This window comes from Pogona vitticeps, chromosome 9 (genome assembly GCF_051106095.1).
Source record: "Pogona vitticeps strain Pit_001003342236 chromosome 9, PviZW2.1, whole genome shotgun sequence".
Taxonomy (NCBI): Eukaryota; Metazoa; Chordata; class Lepidosauria; order Squamata; family Agamidae; genus Pogona; species Pogona vitticeps.
The window spans coordinates 21,232,617-21,256,467 of NC_135791.1; the positions used below are offsets into that span (position 1 = coordinate 21,232,617).

The 23,851-nt window shown below is 41.6% G+C and overlaps 2 protein-coding genes across 2 annotated transcripts in view; one reads left to right on the forward strand and one right to left on the reverse strand.

Moving 5' to 3' along the window:
- The first annotated feature begins 9,862 nt into the window (after nucleotides 1–9,862).
- Nucleotides 9,863–14,580, forward strand: LOC144584250 (uncharacterized). Its single transcript, XM_078379979.1, has 3 exons — nucleotides 9,863–10,561; nucleotides 12,550–12,726; nucleotides 14,338–14,580. The coding sequence occupies exons 1-3, from the start codon at nucleotides 10,297–10,299 to the stop codon at nucleotides 14,544–14,546; spliced, it is 651 nt and encodes a 216-aa protein (XP_078236105.1). The 5' UTR covers nucleotides 9,863–10,296; the 3' UTR covers nucleotides 14,547–14,580.
- A 3,355-nt stretch (nucleotides 14,581–17,935) lies between these two features.
- The window catches only part of LOC110089612 (uncharacterized), a 31,733-nt gene continuing 25,817 nt past the window's right edge, over nucleotides 17,936–23,851 (reverse strand). The window contains exons 7-10 of the mRNA XM_078379980.1: nucleotides 23,675–23,791; nucleotides 21,065–21,214; nucleotides 19,888–20,037; nucleotides 17,936–18,623 (exon numbers count right to left, since the gene is read on the reverse strand). Coding sequence (XP_078236106.1) covers nucleotides 18,424–18,623; nucleotides 19,888–20,037; nucleotides 21,065–21,214; nucleotides 23,675–23,791 — 617 coding nt within the window. The 3' untranslated portion in view covers nucleotides 17,936–18,423. The remainder of the gene's footprint in view (nucleotides 18,624–19,887; nucleotides 20,038–21,064; nucleotides 21,215–23,674; nucleotides 23,792–23,851) is intronic.

The following is a 23,851-nucleotide window of genomic DNA, read 5'->3' on the forward strand; positions in this document are numbered from 1 at the left end:
AAGGAATCCTGCGGGCAGAGGGCAGCTCATCTCTGATTTACAATCCTGCTCACCCACCTACTTTGACTTTACTCAAAGTAATTGCACGGGTATCTTGTTCAGCAGCACAAGCCTTCTTAGGGCCGGTGCAGGTGCCACTGGAAGAAATGCAGGTTTCACAGTCCAAGGAAGCACCTGGAGGTGAGAAGAAAAAGATTCCCGCATGAAGATGGTACAGCCCAAACTCTAAAGAAATAAATCTACAGACCACACTTAATAAGAAGAATTGTGTGCCGTCAAGTCAATTCTGACTTATGACGACCCTTTTCTAGGTAGAGAATATTCAGAAGTGGTTGACCCTTCCCTTCTGCTGGAGGTGACATCTTCTCCAAGGCCCCCCAGGCTGGCTATTCTGGGATTTACACTTGCGCCCATGAAGAAGGACCCATATCGTCTTAAACAAGAACCTTGCCCCTGGATGACTCACATTCTGTAAACTTTGTCGGTCACGCTACTTGAGAAAACAGGCTGTGCTTCTTCTTCTCGATGTTTAATTTGGCACAAGTGCAATCAGTCATTCTGGAGGGTCAAAGATCAACCCAAAGCACAGAATCCCAATAGCATTCACTGGAACTAGGACTATAAATGTTGTATCTTACAATAAATTTGGTATCTTTTTTAGTAGGTGCTGCTTAACACTTTGCAGTATGAGAGAAAGAAGCATGTGGAGAATGGGTGAAAGTAAGCTGAGATCATCATCATCTGGTAGTGGTGGTGATGATGATGATGATGATGATGATGACGACGACGACGACGACGACAGCGACAATGACAACGACAACGACAACAACAACAACAACAACAACAACAACAACAATTTCTATTATAGAAAACCAGTCAAAGTTTTCATAATTTTGATTGCCTGTGCCTGGTATTTTTGAATAACAATAACAGCAATAATAATAATCCTATGCCATCAAGTCAGTTCTGACTTATACTGACCCTTTTCAGGGGTTTCCAGGTAGAGAGTACTCAGAAGTGGTTTATCTTTCCCTTCCTCTAGGGGGCATCCTGAGACTGTGCAGCTTGCCCAAGGCTACATAGGCTGGTCATTTTGTAGCCAGTAGCAAGATATTCCCTGACCTTCACTCATACAATGTCTTAACATGTGTGTACTACAAACCCAGTGTAAAGGACAGGTGGAACGTGACTGATATATAGGATTGTTGTTTTGTTTCATCATTGTAAGATACACTTGCTATTTGTGTCTGAGGGATATGAAAAGTCCCCAGTGTCTGAAATCTGTTATGTAGGCTACAACACATAAAGCTGATAATGTCACCACCAGCAACAATTTTTCAGTAATTAAATATTTCTGATATGAGGGGAAGAGTCTTTAATTACCTAAAAACTTCACTGTTGATAAAGTTATCCTGGTGGTGGTGGAGGTTAGGACAGATGATATAGAACAGAGAGCAGAAACATTTCAGGAAAAAAAAACAGAAAATGGCTGTATGGTCTCAAAAGCAATACAAATGCAGGAAGAGTTGATATCTTTATAAGACCACTAAAATATCAGACATCTAGCTCTCAATGATAATTCCTCTTCTTCAGGCTGTGCACCAAGTTCTTGTGGGTAGTTCCAAAAAGTGTATGCTTTAATTAAAGCTAAGAAGCTAACCTAGCCCCAACAATGACCACGGGACTTTGGGACTTATCATTGAAAGGTAACTGTTAGTTGTTTGGGTTTTTGTAGTGGACTAATAAAGGTATCACCTGTTGCTGCAGAAACATTTCATTTCTGAAAAATTGCTGCTGTTGATGACATCTTCAGTCTTAAAAGGAGTAACTTGGTAGCAGGATCCCAGCCACTGGCATTCTCATGCCCATTGACTTAGGCCATCTCAACTCAACAAGGCAGCTCACCAAGGTTTTTTCTCTCTTCAAAACCTGCAAAATGTTTCCTATGAGAGTAGACCCATTCAATTGCAGGGGTTTGGTGAAGTGTTGACTACTTATTCAACAATTGCATCAGTAGGTCTACTCTGATTTACACACAGCATTTTCAACCAGTTTTATGTCCAGGTAAAAAGGTAAAAGTAAAGGTTCCCCTTGACAATTTTTGTCCAGTCATGTCCGACTTTAGGGGGCGGCGCTCATCCCGCTCTTCAAGCCATAGAGCCAACGTTTGTCCGAAGACAATCTTTCCGTGGTCACATGGCCAGTGTGATTTAGACACGGAACACTGTTTACCTTCCCACCGAGATGGTACCTATTTATCTACTCGCATTTGCATGCTTTCGAACCGCTAGGTTGGCGGGAGCTGGGACAGGCGACGGGTGCTCATTCTGTCACGTGGATTCGATCTTACGACTGCTTGGTCTTCTGACCCTGCAGCACAGGCTTCTGCGGTTTAGCCCACAGCGCCACCACGTCCTTCCAGGTAATGTCCAGGTAATTAGGTCTAAATGATTGGGTTTACCTCCAGGATTTTGAAGTGGGAACCAAAGTTAGGACAGATGATATAAAACAGATTTAATACCCTAAAATCATTTAGTTTTGAAGAATTATTCCTCCCACACACTCATACTCCCCAGGAGAAGCAGCACTCCTTACCTGTAGTGAAAAATAGAGAGAAGAGGAAGAATTTCTTGAAGGCTGTCATGGTGTTGGTAAGGGCAAAATATATAAGCTGAAGGAGAAATTTTCTTCTTGGTGAACCAAATGTGGTGATCAGAAGTATCTGCAGTAACAGAGCAAAAAACAAGCAAAGTTAAGCTCCTTCTCACAGACAGTATATAAGTGTTTTAGTCAGTGGTGACTAAAATGTTGAAGAGGCCATCTGGAAAGTACGTGGAAAAGCTGCTACGCTGAAATGTAAGGTGATTACTATGGACTAACATTTTGGGCAATATTTTGGACTTTGCCATGGCTGAATATGAAATCTCTGTACCAACAACGGTATTTTATCATTAGATATATTCAAGGCATTTGACTGTGTCGAATGGCCAACATCAATTATATCTGGAGAATACTTCTGTAGTAATAGTTAATGATGGGATGAAAGAACAAATAGCTCTAGGCCAAGGTACTTGACAAGGTTGCCCTCTTTCTCCAGTTCTGTTTTATTTGATTATTGAAATTTTAGCAAATGTAATAAGGAATGATGATTTAATTGAAGGCATGGGGGAGAAGAATAAAATAAAGATTATTTGCTGTTGATTCCTTCTTGACAGTGAAAAATTCCTTTCGAATGTATAGATAAAATAAAAATTCATTTGGAAAAAATTGGAAAAATAACTGGATTATGTGTAAATTGGCAAAAATCTGAACTAATGTTGTTCAATCATAATAGAGCAGAACAAGAAAGGTTTGTTGAAAAATATGATTTTAAAATATTTAAGTCAATTAAATATTTAGGAATAGATCTAGCAAAAAATATGTGTATATATATTTATATACAGTACATTGAACTAAACAATGATACTAGCCATTCAGTAAAGATTTTAAAACTTTTATTTAGTTAGGCACTTGTAGAATTCAGCCTATTTCACCAGAAAATCCATTTGCCCTTAAGATGCCTCATTATTCTTTGTGGCTTTTCCTTCGGCCGATGAACACAGTGATCCTACTCCTTCATGTATTACTGGATGTCTTTCCTCACAAAATGCAGATTTATAGTAATATTTCACCTATACACACTATATACATTTTTAAACATATAGGATTTTACAATCATCTGTTTAACTTCGAGCTGGAAAACCTCTTTTTGTTCCTTGCGAGATTGTCAACAGCAGGAAACCTTAAGGTTTCACCACATCCTGTTTTTTCATTTTTCTCAGAAAGGTGACAATCAGGTATGTTCACATCAGATGTTGATGACAGAATTCTTCATGAATACTTATAAGAAACAAAATGGATGTGATTCCAACTTACCACATGCTCCTTGTTCCAAGTATCGATGGTCGGGTCCAAATAAGTGGAAAGCAGACAGAAAGGACTTCTTAGAGCCGGGTCACTCATGCACAGTCACCCTAAGGAGGTGTAAATAGTGCTGAAAAGAGTCAACAATGCTTACACCTTTTTTGGCATCCTTAGACTTACTCGTGATCCTTATCATTATATCTATTTATGTGCAATTGACATACAAACAGATCATTTGCTGTTTAACATCCCAATGAAAGAACAATGCACCATCTTTTCTAAATCCTATTTCCCTCCTCCACTGCTTAAAGCAATAAAAGATCCATAACAACTGTATTGCACTGTCTTTGCTCTTATACCTCACAGTCTCCCTCCTCTGTAAGGTAAAGGTAAAGGTTGCCCTTGACATTTACAAAAGTCTTGTCCGACTCTAGGGCGCGGTGCTCATCTCCATTTCCAAGCCATAGAGCGAGCATTTATTTGCTCAACATTTATGCTGTGTTTGCCTCAGAAGAAAAGTAGAACCACCTTCCATTTGTCCTTCACACCAAAAGCTTGGGGATTTTAATGAACTCTTCATTTTGAAGTACAAGTTGCTTCCAACTCATAAACTTATCACATTGGTAACTTCTTGTTTTCCATGCACAAAGTCTTTGCTTGAACACAAACATTGCCATGCAAACTTGCATGGGATTCTCCATCATCTGTGCTAGCTTCAAGTACATAATTTTAGTCTCCCATGGGCATGCATCAGGAGGGAAGCAGGGGGAGATTTCTAAGAGAGAGACAGATATGTGTGTGGGGAAAAAAAACTTGTAAAAGTAAGTACTGTGAAAACAAGGAAGAAAAGTGGTGGAATAGGAATGAAAGCATAAGAAAACCGAAAAGCCGCGATTTCGTAGATCCCATGCTCAGCAACCCAGTTTTGAAAGCATTAGCTTGTTTCTAGAAAGAGTGCTCTCACAAGCAGTGAAAAAGGTATAACTGTGGAAGCACATATCTCAACGCTCATGGCAATTTCTGTCTGAAGCTTCCAAGGCTGAATCCTTTCCTCTAAGAGTTCAATATCCTGCTACTGCTCCCCAGTTTTATCCTCTCAAGAACCGCGTAAGGAAGGATAATTGCAAGCTCAAAGTACTGCTCTATCTCAACCTGGTTCACTTTCTCTTTCTTTCCCCACTCTCAACTCTTCATTTTTTGCCCCAATGCTGTCTATTTTTTATTCAGTTTTTTTTTTTTTTTGTTATCATGTTCATGCTATGGACTCACCTCATTATTAACACACACTCTCTTCTCAAACACACAAACACACCCTATATCCATATGATGTCCATATTATTTTGCAACTGTTGGACCCAGCTCTGGTGACATTTTGCACCTGTGATCACATAAGGACCTGTCTCTTGCTCCTCAGGTTTTGCCTCCAGATTTCTTGGTGGACCCGAAAGCCACATTCTTTCTCCATAAACAAATCAGACTATGGGAAGGCTACTGCTCATGTGTCATTAAACACATGCATAGGAGACTTCCACTTGCTGTAGCTGCAAACTCTCCCCCCTCCCCCCTTTGATTCAGCCACCTGGCTTGTCCAATGGGCTCCTTCTGAGACAACATCACAATAGGTTTATCCACCCTGGAGTTGCATCAGAGGTGGGGACCCATATTGGACAACCAGCAGCTTGCCAAGTGGGGCTTCTAGGTGACAACCACTACTGTCGTTGTAAGTGTTGAAGTATATGCTGCCCCCAGCGTCCACATTCTGCCATCCCTTTCTGCTTTCTGTCCTAGTAAAACCAGCTCTGTGACTAAAACGTTCTAGTGCTGGGGCAGGAGAGGAGATTCATCTCTGTGTCTCACCAGAGGGATCCTTTTCTTGTTTACCTTCACTCACGTATGTGTGGCTTACATTCTGGTCTTGGACCTCTCCATAAGTCAGCCGTGAGGAAGGAGAAAGTGAGAACATCAGACAGCATGGATACAGCAAAATCCATAACCAAAGTCTTTGTTGAAATCACCCTTTCTGAAGCTGCAGCTCCCACAGTGTAGAGCGGTGGGTCCGAGAAGCCTTCATCACTAGCTGTTCTGGCCAGGATTTCTGGGAGTTGTAGTCCAAGAACATTCAGAGAACCAAGGCTAGGAACCATTGCTGTAGCGGTCAGAGAATATATAGGGTGCCTCTCCAGTGGTCAATTCAGCAGTGACTCCAGTTTCTGGGAGAGAGGGACTCCATGCCAGATTTCCATCTGAGCTTCAATGGAGCTGTTCAAAGTGCTGAACCAATGGGGGAGTGTGTGTGTGTGTGTGTGTGTGTGTGTGTGTGTGTGTGTGTGTGTGTGTGTGTGTGTGTGTGTGTGTGTGTGTGTGTGTGTGTGTGTGTGTGTGTGTGTGAGAGAGAGAGAGAGAGAGAGAGAGAGAGAGAGAGAGAGAGAATTTCAACAACTCCTACAAAATATCATTAAAACCCCTCTGACATGGACTTACTGCCCCCATAAAAATTGGGGTCACCAGCCTGTAATGTGCAGGGGAGAGATCGGAGTCAACTCTTCCCAGGATCCATCTCCCCCCTCACTCCCTGCCCCCCAGTTGTTGCTGAGCCCATGGGAAATTTCAGCTTGATCCCGAGCATCAAGAGAGAGGATTCCCACCTTTTAATGCACATGAGTAGGAGGTGCCCTGTCTCACTGCACAAGATTGTGGCTGCAAGAAATGGGGGACTGAGCTGTGGCACATTTAGCTATTATGTGGTTTGGCTTTTCATGAAAGTGGTGCCTCCCTTTCATGGAGCCATATTATCATGCAGTAAAGGAATAGTATGATCTGCAGTCTCTTATTCCCCCCATGAAAATATTGCAGCATTTCTGGGGTTTTTTTGGGTATGGCATGTTGTAAATCTGTCTACCTGTTTTTTCTCTCCCCCCCCCCTCACTCACTCATCAAGTTGAGTTTTCCTTTAGCAATACAGGGCATTACTCAAGAAACATCATTCAGATAGAGATCCAGGAGAGTGATTTTATACAGCCGGACCAAGAAAGTCCAGTCCATCCGAAAAATAATAAGTAGGTGTGGTGTGCAATTTTGCAATAGATGGGGCAATAAATGTAAATATTTGGGTGATTTCAGAACTAGATCATTGTTCATATGACCAAACGTACTGCTGGGCTTCAAGTCTGTAGATTGTTTTTCCTTTTCCCTGGAACCAAGCTGATTTCTTATTTCTTATTTCTTATTCACCTGTTTCTAACCTTGCTTTTTTTGGTTGTTGTTTTAGGGTGAGAGGATCCATTTCGGCTGTTTCTTTCATCACTGTGATGTGATGAGCTGTTTGAGAAAATCACACCTCTAATGCATCTTCTTACTTTGTATTGGTTTAAGATGGGAATACTGCTGTTCCTGGCAGGAGAAGGTAAATGTGTACACACATTACGTGTCCTCAGTTAAAGCCGACCCTTTGAATCAATGAAATTTACATGCTGGTCAATGTACAATTCAAAGTTCTGATCCAACTGACCTGCTTTAATTAGGACTAGCAAGCAGATCGAGTCCTTGAACTACATCTCCCAAAATCCCAGAGTCAGCTTCTTTGCTGGCCGTGTTGGAGAGGAAGGTGTAATCTTTGAGAGAGGGAGTCCAAAAAAAAAAAAAAACATCAAATTTCACTAAACTCTGGATTCAATTCTTAAAACAGTATCTGAATCAGGAAATGAGGGAGCCCCCTTTTCTTTCCATCTGTTAGAAAAATATATCCTGTGATCCTTTCTAACATGCCAAGGATGGAAAGCAGTGACTAGGGGTCTTCTGAAGCCAAATCAACAGGCAATGAGGTCCTTCAAGGTAAAAAAATATATCACTACAGTTGATCTCTGCATGAGACCAATTATGAGATCCAGAAGGGTCCCTACCGTTTCTTGATGAGTGTCCAATTAGCTAGTATGATCCTCCATCTTCCAGGTGTTTAGTTTTTCCTCAGGAATGAGAAGGGGGTTGCATGCTAAATAATCCGAGTACACGTAAATGTATAAGTGAAGGTCTGTGGCAAAATCCAGTTTTAACACTTGTGGAGGGAGGACCGTCATGTCCGAATTCACCTGTTCGGTACTTATTTCCCTCTCTACCCCTTTGTTTTTAGGGCTGCCCCTGAGGTGTGAAATTTGTAGAGACACTAACTACGATTGTACTGGACCCGCTTATGCCTGTTTGCCCTTTTTCGACTCATGTGTCACCATTCAGTCAGAGAAACGACCAGGTGTGTACAAATGATCCGTGGTTGCTCACAAAGTCTCCACAACAGAGATGTGTAAGGAATCCTCTGTGATATTTTTTTTCTCATCCTGCTCTTTTTTAACACTTCCTTCCAAGACTGCTGTGGAAACCAGGAGATTTTCTGAAACAGATTATCTGAAGCAGCAACAGGGAGAAATGCATTTTTGATGTGTGTGTCCTTCTCACAAATTTTCTGTGCATAATGAAGTTTGATAATCATGTGCTGCTTGGGCCTGAAGTATCATCCACTGCAATATTTTTGTGTTTCTTAGTTATACTTCTCCATTCCAGGCTCTTAACACTGGTCAGTTTCAAAGAGTTGTGTTAGTCCGCCCATCATGGAATGCCACACAACCATTTGAGATAACAAAAATCTTACATAAAGTTATACAATACTTCAGGAAGTCTGATCACAGGACCGTCAGATGGAATCTTGCACAGGAAATCTGTGAGCAGGAAAAAACCCAGGAGGCAGGCCAGGCCAGTGGCATAACTATCAATTCAAAACGCTCGAGGATGTAGTGGAATAATATAACATGACTGCAAACTGAAAGCTACAATGCAAGATGGGTCATGGGGAAAAGTCTGTAAAATGAGGGTCATCACAGCACGTATTGTTTGCTAAGGTATTCTTAGTGACCAAATATTTATTTATTTATTTATTTATTTATTTATTTATTTATTTATTTATTTATTTATTTATTTATTTATTTATTTATTTATTTATTTATTTATTTATTTATTTATTTATTTCATAGGCTCCCCCTGCACTATAGATGCCAAAAATTATGGATAACAGCTATCCATCCATCCATCCATCCATCCATCCATCCATCCATCCATCCATCCATCCATCCATCCATCTATCTATCTATCTATCTATCTATCTATCTATCTATCTATCTATCTATCTATCTATCTATCTATCTATCTATCTATCTATCTATCTATCTATCTATCTATCTATCTATCTATCTATCTATCTATCTATCTATCATTGTCTCTTGTTCCCTCTAGCAGCCAGTTCTGGTAATTACACTGTGGAAATCTCCATTTCTGGTTGTTTTCATTTCATTTGTTAAATATGTTCAGACTGTGAATAAGTGAAATTGCTGATATGGAGTCCCACTGTTTTTATTTGAATGAATGAATGAATGAATGCAGCATTTTGAACCAGCTGAAGTTTCTGAACACTCTTCAAAGGCAAGCCCCACTTATAGCATGTTGTAGTAATCAAGACAAGATGTAACTAAGACATGTGTCCCTTGGTTAGCTCAAGGATCTCAAGGAACAGGTACAGTTGACACACCAGCTTTAATGGTGCAAAGGCCAATGTTCAAAGGCAATCTGTTTAACTTTCATTGTTTGCTTAGCTATCAGTAAGTGAGATTTTTCTAGGGGCTGGCAAGGAATTCTGCAGATACTGGCTTCAATTTCTGCATAGCATCAAAGGAATTATGCTGGGGATTTTTTCTTCCTAACAGAGGGAGAAAATGTAAGAAATATCTGCAGAAATAGGTGAGGCTCAGAAACACCTGAATACACAACCCTACATGTGTGGAGTACATTTACAAGACACTAGAGTCTTGTCTTCTATGAGTAAGGGCTGGCTGAATCATTGGTGGGAATTATGTGGAAAAGTACGTGGCATCCGTCCAGGTCATGAATATTGATAAGCAATTTGCATGTACCAGTGAAAAAGCACAACTCAAATCCATACCCAGTTGCAGTTTCATCATCCAAAGTGTCTAACTGTGCCATATGAACCTACCTTGGTGCTGGCATTGTTGCTCCTGAGTACAAGCGACCTTCATGTTACTTCCAGCTGGGTCTGTTCTACTTGCCCTCAACAGTTGCAGGCATCTATTCATTCCTAATCTAATTCTGCTTCTGGTTGTGTCTTTCAGCCTTCAGCATAAACAAGCCTTATCACTCCAAGGGTAAGTCAGAGAGTGGGGACCCTCCCAGGTACTATCAGCCTAAGCCTTGAACCATCATCCCCCTTTTTTAAATCACATCTCTTGATTAGAGATGGGTAAAAAACAAACCAGGAAGTTCATCAAAAATTGCTGGTTTATTGATTCAAGTTAGTTCGGTTTCATCATAACCGACAGACCTGAACCGACCTGAACTATGAACTTTGTAAATGATTTAATGAACTTCCCCACAGCCTGCCCCCCACTCCCATCCCACTGCCCCATCGCTTCCCTACCTAATCCTGTTGCCTTCGTCCTCTGCCTCCACCACCATTTTGAGAGGAAGCTTGGCTTCCCTCCCAGGAGACGGGCCTGCGGTCTCTGCTCATGTGCCTGCCTATCAGCTGATCAGGGCTGCGCGGTGGCACCTCACCCATTTGCAGCTGGAATGACAATGGAGGCGGAGGCAGTGGCAATACCAGGTATAGATGAAATGGGGGCTGTAGGAAAAGGAAAGCAGGCAGGCTGTATAAGACACCCCCATGTATAAGATGACTCCCACTTTTCTAATCCAAAATTAAGAAATCTAAGTGGGGCTTAGCAAGTGTAGGGGGAAAGGGATCAAAGCACTGCAGAATTGCTTTGTTTTTGTTCTCTCGTCAGCTTTCTTCCATGTATAAGACAACCCTCAATTTTTAGTCTAAAGATTTTAGACAAAAGTATAGTCTTATACACTGAAAAATATGGTAGTTTCCCCTTCCCACAACACAATTTTTTTAAAAAAATGTTTATGATTTGTTTGTTGTTGTTTTTTTGAAAAATTTGGCTGGTTCATAGTTTGTGGGTAGCCACACAAACCATGAACCACCATGAACCACTGTTTTTGTGGTTCATGCCCATCTCTATTCTTGATGCATTAATTACGAACAAATACACTTCCCTCTCAGATCCCTTTCATCAGCATGAAACAGTATCAGATTCTTAGGTCCTTTTTTTCATATCAACACCTCCACCGCATTGCATGCATGCAAACGAACACAACTAAAGATTCATAGATTTGAAAAATGTGTCCAGACATGCCTTGATCGATGGAAAAAGAAATGGCTAGATTAAGCACAAATGTCCATACTAGAAAAGAAGTTCAAAAGCCTTGGCTGGGTTAGTTTAATGTAATTTAATTTAATTTAAGTTGAGCCAAGTTAATTTTTAATATTTTATTTATAGCCTGCTTTTCTCCCTTTCGGAAATCAGAGTGTCTGACAATGTAAATTTTAAAACTTGGTGCAGCTTTTAAAAGCTAGAAATCACAATATTCAAACACTCTTACATAGATCACGACATTAAAAGAAGCACTGAATTAACAGGATTTTAAAACCATTTAAAAATATATAACAACAAAAAAATAGTATAACATCTACTGTTAAAAGTTTCTCCCTTTTCAATCTGTCACATCAAAAACATAAAAAAAGTGAAAACTGCTGGAATTCCCCCACTCCCACTTGGGCGTAGCTCTTCTAGCTTCAGCCATGGTAGTGGAATAATTTGGAGGCATGTTGTCCAAAAAAGTAACTTTTCTAAGCTCTGGAACAATGAAACCACAACTCTCTGGGGGACTGCATGCATTGCATACATCAAGCTTCCTGTGCAACATTTGATGTAACAGAGTCGATGATTTTTATTGGGCAGCAAACACTTCAGACTTGTGTCTGAACTTTACAAGAGTTGTCCATGGTACTTAAATTATTCAGGGCATAGAGTTCAGAACCTTAGACAGATCCTGGGTGTTCCAAGTAAAACGTGAAGCTTGATTACCATCCCTGAAAAATCAGAGTCATTGAGTTTCATCATTCCACATTTTGTTCTGAAAGGATTTTGTGTACAAGGGGTGGGAAAGACCCTGCCTGGGGAGATCAAGAAATGTTTGCCAAAGATTCATATGAAAAAACTGTCTCAATGTGGTGAGACATCCTGTCAAAGATTTTCAAGTTCCTGCAAGAGATCTTGCTTGTAGTACAAAACCAAGTTAAATCCCCTCATGTTATGTGAAGTATCGATCTTTTCCCTCTGTAAGGCTAAGCAAGGGGAAAAGACAGAGAGAAGAACAAGAGAGATAGGCCAAGCACAACAGTACTGACTGGTTGTTCAGAAAGAGGAGAGAAACCCATCCGGTGCTTCTGCCTTTAAAAGTCCATGTAACAAGGCAGCAGTCACTGCAGTCTGATATTTACAATGACATGGGAACATTCATTTTGAAGGCATGCAAATTTTCTCTGCAGGCCACACACACCCAAACACACAAAACCATGCACCCCTTACAATCTTGCACCCACAGCTTTCCCTCACCTCTGCATAGCAGGCAAAAGGGCCATGCAATGCATCTGTAAAATAAAGAAGGTGAGTTGTCAGGAGCTGCTCATCCCAAGATGGCTACTTCAGTTGAAAATATACTGTCCCTTTTGAATCCCTGCAGGAAAACGTGCTGTGCTGAAGAAATGCATCGGAAGCAGTATTTGCAGTGAAGGCGTCTCCATCGTTAATATAGGCAGAAGAGGAATCATCACCACCAAGGTTTCTTGCTGCAAAGGGGACGACTGCCGGAAGCCTGCTCTCCCTCGTATGATGCCATTTACAAATTCACCTTCAAACGGTATCAGGGGGTCATTCACTGGAAATAGCAAGCATGCTGTAAGGTCCACCTACCACAGGAAAATATCCAATCTACCTTCACTAGGATGTGAAAACAATACTCTAGGGTCACTCTAGAATACGGGAATTCTCCATTAAAACCTCCCCCTAGCTTTTCCCAGCATCCTTGGTCACCCTCAGCAGGTTGTCCCATTTCTTCTGTGGGAAGGAAGAGGAAAGAAACATTTCTCTCCGAGCAGTGAAGGAGTTTGTGCTTGTCACCACCTTCTGGACTGTAAAAAATGTTTCCAGATTCCCTTCCCCCCTCAGGCACAAACCGGAAAAACAAACCACGAATCAGTTCCTTGCTCCAGGGTTCGGGGGAAGGAGGTTGTGGGTAGCCACGAACTGCCCTGGCTCATCATTTCTGTGGTTTCGTGCCCATCTCTAGTCCCGAGACTTAGTAGCCGTTGAAAACCATGACAGGAAGAAAGGAGTCCAGTAGACGACAAAGTTGGGCATGGGACATTCCCACCTTGCCAGGCTTGAAGGTCCACTTGAGTGCCCATTCCCAAACTGATGGTCTCCTCTCTCCGACAGTGCCACCCATCAATACAACGGCCAATGGGAAAGCCTGCCCTGTGTGCCTTACTTTTTCAAAAACAATATGCCAGTCAGAAGGGACTGTTCGCTGTGTGGGAGACCAGCTTTACTGCCTCCTCATATACGGGATAGCAAGTGCTGGAGTCAGTGGAACTTTTGCAAGCATTGGTAATGTACTTCTCTCTCTCTCTCTCTCTCTCTCTCTTTTCCATTCCCTCCTTCCATTCTTCCATTCCCTCCTTCTGGCTAATGCACGCAGAGACAGTATGGCAACTTCAGCCACCAGGATGTGTGTAAGTGTTTTGTGATGGGAAAGAGATTTGTGAAGACTATGATGATCAGGTCACACGAGTGTGGTCTTAACTGCCTTCTCTCCAATTCTTTGAATCTGGTCCCTTGGTAAGATAGTTGACCATGGGCTTTCTGAAATGGAAATCGTCACAACCGTCCTACCAGCTAACACCACTTCTCAGGATCCTGCCACTCACCATCAATCTTTGACATGCCTCTTGCATGTACTTAGATTATGTGCCCAATCTTAGGCCCCCACCACGTCCTTTACTACACTGCCACCAGTTGATCTCTTTACCAACTATGTTTACTATGAAAGACTGAGGTCCATTCAGTACTTAACGTAGAAATAAGATTTATTGGTTACAAGTTGTTTCATGAATAGTTCTTAAGCACATTCTTAGAGTTAACACAAAGCTTTCAGTATATTCCTTTAACCTATTCTATACTTAAATAATACAGGTAACACTCTGACTGTTCACTCACTAAAATCTCTCTCTGCCACAAAACTCCCTCTCTCTCTCTTCAAACTCTCAACTCCTTTTTCCTATATCTTCCACTCTCTGCTTCAGTCCCCCCCTTATATGTAGCTGACTCTGCCTCCCAACAGCCCCCTATTGTTTCATTTCATGCAAATGCACCGCTGAATATGCATGACAGAGTGACCGCTACGGTAATATATGATGGACAGCTGTATTCTTGATGCTCACCATCCTCCTCTTCTTCTTTTTTTCCACAGGGGACCCTGTCATATCTTCACACATTGCGATCAGGGGCTGTGCTAACCAGGTTTTCTGTGACACGTTTCACGAGGGGGCTGTCCATCTTGCCTCGCTCACGTTAATTGGGTCAGGTAATTGTGAGCTCGCAACTAGCACTGTTCAAGGCCTCAGTGTGTACTTCCTTCCAGTCCTTGGTGGACTCTTTCTTCTGAAGAGCATTGCTTGATTTCCTTCTGCCTCAAAGATGTAAGAAGCTCTCCCTTGCCATTTGCTCACAGCTCTGAGGTCACAGAGAGATCATATGTTTTACAGAAAATGAAGAATAGTCAATCGTTATTAAACTGGTCATGCTATCCATATGTTCATTTTTGTTTAACAATCTGCTCTAATCTCTGGCAGTAGTAGAACATGGTGGTGGTGACATTATGCTTTAGAATGGTTTGCTAAGAAATGCCGCTGAAGGTTGTGAAGAAAATAAGCTGGGTAGAATTGTGTTTTCCCTGAAATGGGATCAGTAATGGCCAACCTGGACTACATCCATGCACATAAAGATGCATAGGTTTTACTTTCCTCATATTGTAAGTGGAGCCATAAGTGGATAAGGGGAGAGAACTAAGTTTTGGAAGAGTCTGTGCTAGCACGTGAGGCAAAAACAAAAGGAAAAAAAATAAGCATCACAAAAACCTTATGTCACTTTAAAGACTTACGGCTATGTTTTAATGAGAGCTTTCATGGATCAATTCCACTTTCTCAGCCACAAGAGTGAGACTGCATAATTGTTTATTTATACATGGCCCTATGACCCAGCGGTGATACAGATAATAGGACCATGTATAAATATAATAAGCATGTAGTTTCACTATAATGGCTGAGGAAGTGGACTTGATCCATGAAAGGTCATCTTAAATATTCTAGTTCACCTGTAATATGGTTTGTGTTGGTTGGTTGGTTGGTTGGTTGGTTGGTTGGTTGGTTGGTTGGTTGGTTGGTTGGTTGGTTGGTTGGTTGGTTGGTTGGTTGGTTGGTTGGACGGACGGACGGACGGACGGACGGACGGACGGACGGACGGATGGATGGATGGATGGATGGCCATGCTTGCAAACACCAACACAGCTACTTCTTCAAATACTTTGGCCCAATGATCGCCTCCATGAGGAAGAAGATGGACATTGGGACACAAACCCCGGACTCAGGGTCAACTGCTGGGTGTCATCATTTCATTTCATCATCTCCCCAACAGGATGAATACCGAAATGATGAATGCAGTGGTGGTTGAAAATAATACATGAAATAAAATTAAAAGAAGGCAATTCTCATATTTTGTTGGCTTCTGTGTGCATTAAATTGGACAGCCAGTAATGCAGGTGTCACAGTGGGTAAACTGCAGTACTGCAGCCAAAACTCTGTTCACAATCTGGGTCCAATTCTTGACAGCTAGCTTGAAGTTGACTCAGCCTTCCATCTTCTGAGATTGGTAAATTGGTACCCAGCTGTTGGGGGGGGGGGAAGAAACATGTAACTAAAATTGAAACCATCCGGTGAGTATTTTAAGTACTATGGGGCAGTATATAAGCAGCATGATTTGCTCCTCTTTTGTTTACTTTTTTAAAAAGTATATAAGTAAGAGGGTCTTTAGCATCTAATAAATCATGAACCAAACAGCTCTCAATGTTTACATCTCAATTTGTGTAGTTGATCTTGGTGGCATTTTGCAGAGAGAGGAGAAGAAAGGTTTGCTTGGGGTTTGTCTTCTGCGTCCTTGATGTGGGTGGATGGAAGTGACTTGCCTCTTTCCCCTCCTTGACTCTTTATTTGTCATTAAAACAAGCCATCCACAAGCCCCCCCTTTTAAAGTGTATTAAAATAATGGAAAGCAGCCAGGCAGAACCTTACCCAGTTGCTAGCCAAGTGGTTTATAATATTATTACAACAATTTCAAGAATGCCATTTGCTAAATTACCTCAGAGCAATTCTTACAGTCCTTGTGAAATAAAATTGATTGAGAATGGATCAAGATCAGTCTCAAATGGTTGGCTTACAATATTACAACGTCCCTTTTTACTAAAATATACATTAATATTGGATAGACATGAATCTGTGATTCAGTATACTGGAAATGTGTTCAGTAAACTGGAAATTCATAAATGATTTGGACTACTTCTGCGAATTTGTATACAGTAGCACTTCAAACCGCCACCCCCCACAAATTCCTGCTCATCCTGTCCTTTCAGACAAAGGCTGGGAATGGCCAAATTATCTTCCTTGCCCAGGAAAGAAACAAGATATTTGATGGCACAGATAAAAAGATAAGACAAGGAGGAATGTTTTCCTCTGTAGCAATCAAAAGTGTGAAAAATTGATCGAATTTGGGGAAAATGACAAAGATTGTTGCTGTGTTGTCTTTGAAGGATTGGAAGCATTGGATGGGGTGTTTGTGTCTCTTTTAACAGACAGCCATTGGTGTCTGTGTGTAGTATCTGTATTTCCTCTGCTTCTCACAGGGAAAGGTCCTAAGGTTCCTCAGACAGTTTGTGCAACTTAGGGAGATCTTCAGGGCAGAGGGAATGTACTCATTCTCTCACTGGTGAGGATTTTTTCAGGACTTAAAAATTGCTCATCAAAGTATCTTGTCAAGACAACATAGCCTAAACCAATGATAAGGAAGAACTTAGTACATGTTCTTTGCATCCAAAGTTGCATACATGCATGTGTGCAGGTTTAATTGCCCCTGACTTCAGTTCCAACTCCTTCAATGTAGTAATTCTCTTTTTTCCAATCTTTTTTCCAAGTGAAGCAGGATGGGCATGAAGCTATAGATTTATTATCAGCAGTACATCTTTTATCTAATGTTTTCTCAGAAGTCAATAAAGTGTGCATTCTGCCCCCTTTTTTTCTCAGAATTGATTCCAATTGGGAGATATACTCTGGGTTGGAGCCAGATTCAGTCATGGACTAAACTGATTGACATAAATGGGACAGATAAGACCCTGGCATCTTAATGCATTTATTTTCCTGTTTCAGTTTGTTGGAGTCCTTTCAGTCTTGCATGCTGCCTTTAGCAGGTCTGGCTCAAAAACGACCTCAAAAAAAGGCTAGAGTGACTGTCAATCAATCCAGCGATAACCAAGTGTTTCTTCAGAGCCCCTGATTTCAAAGAGAGCCACACCAGTCCAGTTAAGTGCCTTCCCCCCTCCTTTCTAGTCTGTTGTGTAGTTATTGTGTGCAGTTAAAGAATGTGGTCTGCAGGAATCATCTGGAAGCAGGCTAAATCCGTTCAGGGCTGTTGCTATGAAGCAGTCATTTTTGCACAGCATGGTGTTTTGATCTGTTCAACTGTAAGTAATATACATCTTTTTATTCTTTCTCTTACCAATGTCTCAAAATAAGTTGTTGAGCATGTAAATGTCAGTCGATGAGACAAAAGGGAGAAGCTGTCTAAAGGAAGACTTCATCCACCAAAAGGGAAGGGAATAGGAATAAAGGATTCAGGCTATTTGTGCCTTGTCCAATTTGATTTGTGCTCCCAATGTAAACTGATTTTCAAGTTCATTTTGCTTTGCCTTATGACCAAATCCCCTTCTGTTCCATTTCAACCCAGATAAAAACCAGTCCAAATCAGTTACTAATTCAGGATTTATTCATATTGGGTCCACACCCCTAGAAGACAATGTCAGATTATCAAACAGCAGCATGTCTCGGGAAAAAACAATGTCATATGTTCAGAGTGAATATATCAGCTAATGTGCCCATCCAGTTCATGATGTGACTGGTATATACCAGTCACTGCTGAGCATTCCAGAAACTGTAGAGTAGTCCACAAGCGTAGTGTTGCAGTATTGTGATTTTGCTCTTCCAGTGAACTCTCTTCACTCATCACCACCTAGAGTCACTTATCTTTTCCTATCCCTGCTAGAAGGCATTGTTTACAGCTGCTGGATGACCTTACACATAGAGATTAGAGACAGAAATTTTAAAATGAGCCTTTGAACCATGAACAGTCCTCACTGTGCATTCTCCAAAAGGCCTCTGGCATGTATAAGAGAAGAGACAAGCAAAAGGAGAAGGTGTGAATGCTCAAGCTGAGCCTCAGTGCTGAGGAGACATCAAGGAAGAACTTGCCCAAACAAGAGCTGAACCTGGGATAACAGGAGAAACCCAGACCATCCCTCAATGGTGCGGCCTGCTCCACTGGCAACCTTACAAAGGCTTGCAGGAAGTAAATTGCCTGTAGCAAAATCATCCTGATTATCACATAAAGCCTTGTTTGCACATCCCTTCATGGTGGTTGTCACATTTCTTCCTTCTGGAAAAAAAAAAGCACAGCATCAGGAGATTTGCAGTGCCCTTTAAGATTCTTCCTTCCTCTCTTTCTTGGTGGCGCAATCGTTAACTTTGAAACTAGCCAAGAACCAGATTCAGTGGTGGGGGATGAAGATAAGATAGAACCCAAAGGAGACATCTCTCTCTCTCCTCTCATGTAGGGAAAAAGAGCAAAGGCATGGGCTGTTGATGGAACTAGCCCACAAAGGGAAAAGAAGAGGAGGAGGCAGCTCAAGATGGACCTTGGCTAATTGGTGGACCTTTGAAACAGCCAAAGAAAATGCAGTTCCACTTGTTTTCATGAATGCATATCCTTTTTGGGCTGAGATTGAATTGGCCTGTGTCATTCACTGCTACTGAGAGAAAGTGATGAGTTAAGTGGAATCGAGAAGGCCAGGGTAGGACTTCCTGAGCCTTTTGGAGGAGGGAAAATTAATGACCCTGGAGAGATGCAAAAGTGCTAGTCTAGCAACTGAAATTCAGGACCACGGACAGTGATTTTCCAAGTAAATTGAAGAGCACTAATCTAGAGGCACCAATGCTTCTTAGTCTGGTCTAAAGAGTCTGGACTCAAAACAGAACATCCATCCTCTGAGTGTTGAATCTATAAACAGCCCTTTTATAAAGCCATTAGTGTTCAAAGTTTGCTTTGTGTGGATTTTATTAATCTCCCTTTAAGGAATGCCTTGTTCCTTCAAGTAGTCCAAATTGAAACCATTAGAATCCAGAGGTAAAGTGCCTTCCTCTGAGATTCAGGAGACAGGATGGGTGGATCTACTTCAGAAGGTTTATGGAATGGATCAGCAGCTTTCTCAGAGAATCTTTGACCTGAGGGATCTTGAACTGAAGCCATGATATGGAAGTTAGATAATCAGAATGCACAACACCCAGTCTCTCACATATACTGATGTTCTCGTTCCACTTTTGCTTTGTTTACCAAATTTTGATTCATTTCAATATACCTGTTTATATCAGAGAAAAGAGGTACAGAAAGAGGAACCATGACAGGCGACAAAACTGGGAAGCGGAATGGGCAGAGGCATGGAAAAACCTGGGAAGTCATGGTTGACTCCAAAGATGGTCTTTGGAGAAGGTATTGATCCCTCACCACCACCCCCAGACAAGGGTTGGCTTTGCGGACAACTCAGTAACCTTTCCTTGATTCATATCTAAGCTGGAAATAGTAACATCATGGACAGCCTGTATTGGGATAGACAGAGTATGAGCAAGAGTCTCTCTGTTGTTACCTGCATCTGAAGTCTGATAAAACAGCTCAACACAATGGGTCTCATCCTCTCCTCGACATTCAATGGTCTCTTCTTTGCAGACTTCCTTCTCTGAATAGCAAGCTGGGCAAGTCCTCTTCTCCCTAAGGGATGTGAGATTTCTTGGTGGCACTACAAGGAAGATCATTAGATATAAGATGAAAGGAGACCATAGTGGCCAAACTACTTAGACCAAATTATGGCTATACATACACCTTTCCTCTCCATTTTTAAGCTGGTAGAGATACATTTATTGCTTAGGAGACGGGGGAACAAATGTCCATAAGTCACCAAAACTAACCACTGGCCTTCTTTGCATATTTATTAATCAGTTTATATTTTTACATTTTTACATGCTTTCGAACTGTTAGGTTAGCAGGAGCTGCGATAAGTGACGGGAGCTCACTCCATTGTGTGGATTCGATCTTATGACCGCTGGTCTTCTGACCTTGCAGCACAGAGGCTTCTGCGGTTTAACTCGCAGTGCCACCATGTCCCTTTCCTAGGTATAAATACCCTATTCACTCATCTCTCCTTTTAGATGTGTTCTAGGCTGTGCAGCTTGCCCAAGACTACACAGGCTGGTTCTTCTCCTACAAGGCACAGTGGGGAATCCAACTGTCAATATTTAACTCCTCAGCCAGGTGCTCCCACTTCCTAACCTATCCAGAAGCTCATTACTTCTTAGAGTGCCAAAAAAATATAACTTGTTGTTTCACTCGTCCCTTTTCTTTTCCTTTGCATTACTCTGTTTATGAAGCAAACAAATAAACCTGCCTTAAGGGCTGGTGACAGAATGGCAGTGAATTTAAAACATTCTTATCCAAAGGCATTTAAAATGACTTAAAATACCCTTCAAAAGGAATTTTAAAAATGAAACTATTTTTCATATCATTATGGTGACTGTTACGTTAGTTTAAAATTAGCTCTTATTACACTTTGAAATATAACTTTTTAACACCTTATTTACTTTTTAAAAAGAGAGACAAGAGTAACATATTATTTCCAAACTCCGTAGTATAAGATACATGAACGGGAACTCAGTGCAGTTAGAAATAGGGTTTCGGCTAAGTGAGAAAGGAGAAGGTTTCTTCTTCATGGAATCGAATAAGGTAAGATAGGACAGAGAAAGGAAAAGTAGGGTACATCTGTGGCATACGTGGTGGAGCAGGCTTCTTGCATTCATCTCCGGTGCAGCAGGAAACGTGGCTTAATATGGTTCCATTCTTGCCCGCATTGAAAACAACAAGGCCCTTCTGGCATGCCCCCGGTTTGATGCATTTCTTTGCCGTAGTTTTATTTTGCATTCCTGAAGAGATCATAAAAGAGATATAATAACTGACCAAGAGAGAGAGAGAGAGAGAGAGAGAGAGAGAGAGAGAGAGAGAGGCAGATTTCTGGCAAGGCATTACTGGTCAAACAATCGAGCATCACATTATATTGGTTTATGAAGTTGCTTATCCAACTGGATTGCTATGTGCAGTGAAAATCCCTCTAGTCTAATTGGACTAGTTTGCTAAATATACATGAATACATTATAGTCATAAATAAACCTTCTGAGAAGGCAGAGGAAGGGTGCTTAAGTAATTCAAAGAAGGCACACGGAATAAAGAAAAAGGAGTATGAACACCTTGAAAAATATAAAAATACAATGGTAACAAAATCGCTTTCGGGGCCATGGAATGTATTTTTTAACATCCATTAAAAAGTATGTTTCATGGCTATGGTGGAAGATGAAACGGTGGGGACAAATGTGTGTGTTGGGGGGGGCTGGAAATGCAAAGATAAAACCAGGGCTACTTGTAAGAAATACCCCACTCAACCGTACCTTTGACTTTTAAACTTCATGCGCATCAACATACATTTACAGTGGTGCCTCGCTAGACAGTTACCCCTCATGACACTTTTTTCGCTAGACATTGACTTTTTGCGATTGCTATAGCGATTCGCAAAACAGTGATTCCTCAGGGGGAATTTCGCTGGACAATGTTTGGTCCCTGCTTTGCAAACTGATTTTCACTAGACAACGATTTTGACAGCTCCCTCTGCGCTCGCAAAACGGGTGTTTTGGGGACCTAAGCTTCACAAGACAGTGATTTAAACAGCTGATCGGCAGTTCACAAAGCGGCTTTCCTATGGCCGATCTTCGCTAGACAACAATTCTTCCCCATTGGAACACATTAAACAGGTTTCAATGCATTCCAATAGGGAAATACTTTTCGCTAGACAATGATTTTGCTAAACAGCGATTTTAGTGGAATGGATTATCATCGTCTAGCGAGGCACCACTGTACTATTTTCAGAATGGTCTTTGCTTTTCTGGGCATTCTATGATGTTAGACCTAGGACTGACAAAGGACAAGGATTCCATCCCGCACTCATTAAAGAAAAGAAAAGAAAAACTGAGCTATTCATTTCAGGTAAGACATTCCTAGAAAATGTGATTAACCACCCATGTTTCTGAGACAGGTCTGGCGCAAGGCATCTGACAACCTGAGGCTACCATGCAACTCACTCTCTCTCTCCATTTCACGTCCAGAAGCCCATGTAGACCGGCAGTTGAGCAGCACTTCAGTGACAGAGCTTAGAAATGTGACTTTTTGGAGTACGCTTCTCAGCTGGGAGATTCTGGAGCTAGAGTCCGAAAAGTAACTTTTGCAAGCTCTATTGGATGGTGTCTTCCACTACATCAGCCAACTGGTTCAGGAAGGGCCCAGGACAATTTGTGCAATGTAGACAAGGTTTATTCCCCAACAGAGGAAAAGCCTCCAGAAAGTCCTTGAGGATTAGCTACAAGATTTTAATGCCTGATCCCTCACCCCTACTGCATGAGGTGTCTGCCACCCTCTGCCTAATGGTAGATCTGAATCTCCTCATATGAGCCTTATCGCAGTTTAAGATAATCAGAGGAGGCCCTATTATTGTCCCCATTACCAGTGCAGACAAGGCTTATACAGGAGGGGGCCTTCTCTGTGGCTGCTCCCAGGTTATGGAACGCTCTCCCTCGGGAGATCAGGTTGGCCCACCTCCCTTTTATCCTTCCACTGACAGCCAAAGACCCATCTTTTCAGGCAGGCTTTCAACAATCATGATTGAGTCCCTGAATGCTTTCTTAGAATCAGATTATTTTTAATGTTTAGATAAAGTTAAAGGTTCCCCTTGACATTTAGTCCAGTCGTGTCTGACTCTAGGGTGCGGTGCTCATCCCCGTTTCCAAGCCGTAGAGCCAGCGTTTGTCCAAAGACAGTTTCTGTGGTCACGTGGCCAGCGTGACTAGACACGGAACGCCGTTACCTTCCCACTGAGGTGGTACCTATTTATCTACTCACATTTTTACATGCTTTCAAGCTGCTAGATTGGCAGGAGCTGGGACAAGCGACGGGAGCTCACTCCGTTGCCTGGATTTTATCTTATGACGGCTGTTCTTCTGACCTTGCAGCATAGAGGCTCCTGTGGTTTAACCCACATCGCCACCATGTCCCTTTTAATGTTTGCTTGCTTTTAATTACTCTGTTGCAATTTAATTGGCATATAGCTTAATTGTTTTTAATCTTATTGTGTTTTTAATTCTATTTCTTTTAATATTGAGAGGCGCCTTGAGCAGCATATAAATAAGACAAACAAACGTTTCTCAGTCAGAACTCCTACAGAGTTGTTAGCATGAATGGTTAAACCAGATCAGCCCAGAGAGGATTAAAAAAAACCATCCTGAATTGTTCCATGACACTGCCCTTTGCTATACACTTTGGGTTTTTTTTTTTAAACTCACCAAATGATTTCTCCCATGAAATAATGCCACATTGCTCATACTCAGGGGGACAGGTCTTCATGGGTCCATCACAATTCCTACCAGTTGTCTCACAAACTGGACATTTCAGAGTACCTCCTAAAAAGGCAGAAAAAGAAACATCAGAGAAATCTCTCTGCTTTGTCCTACTCTTCTCTG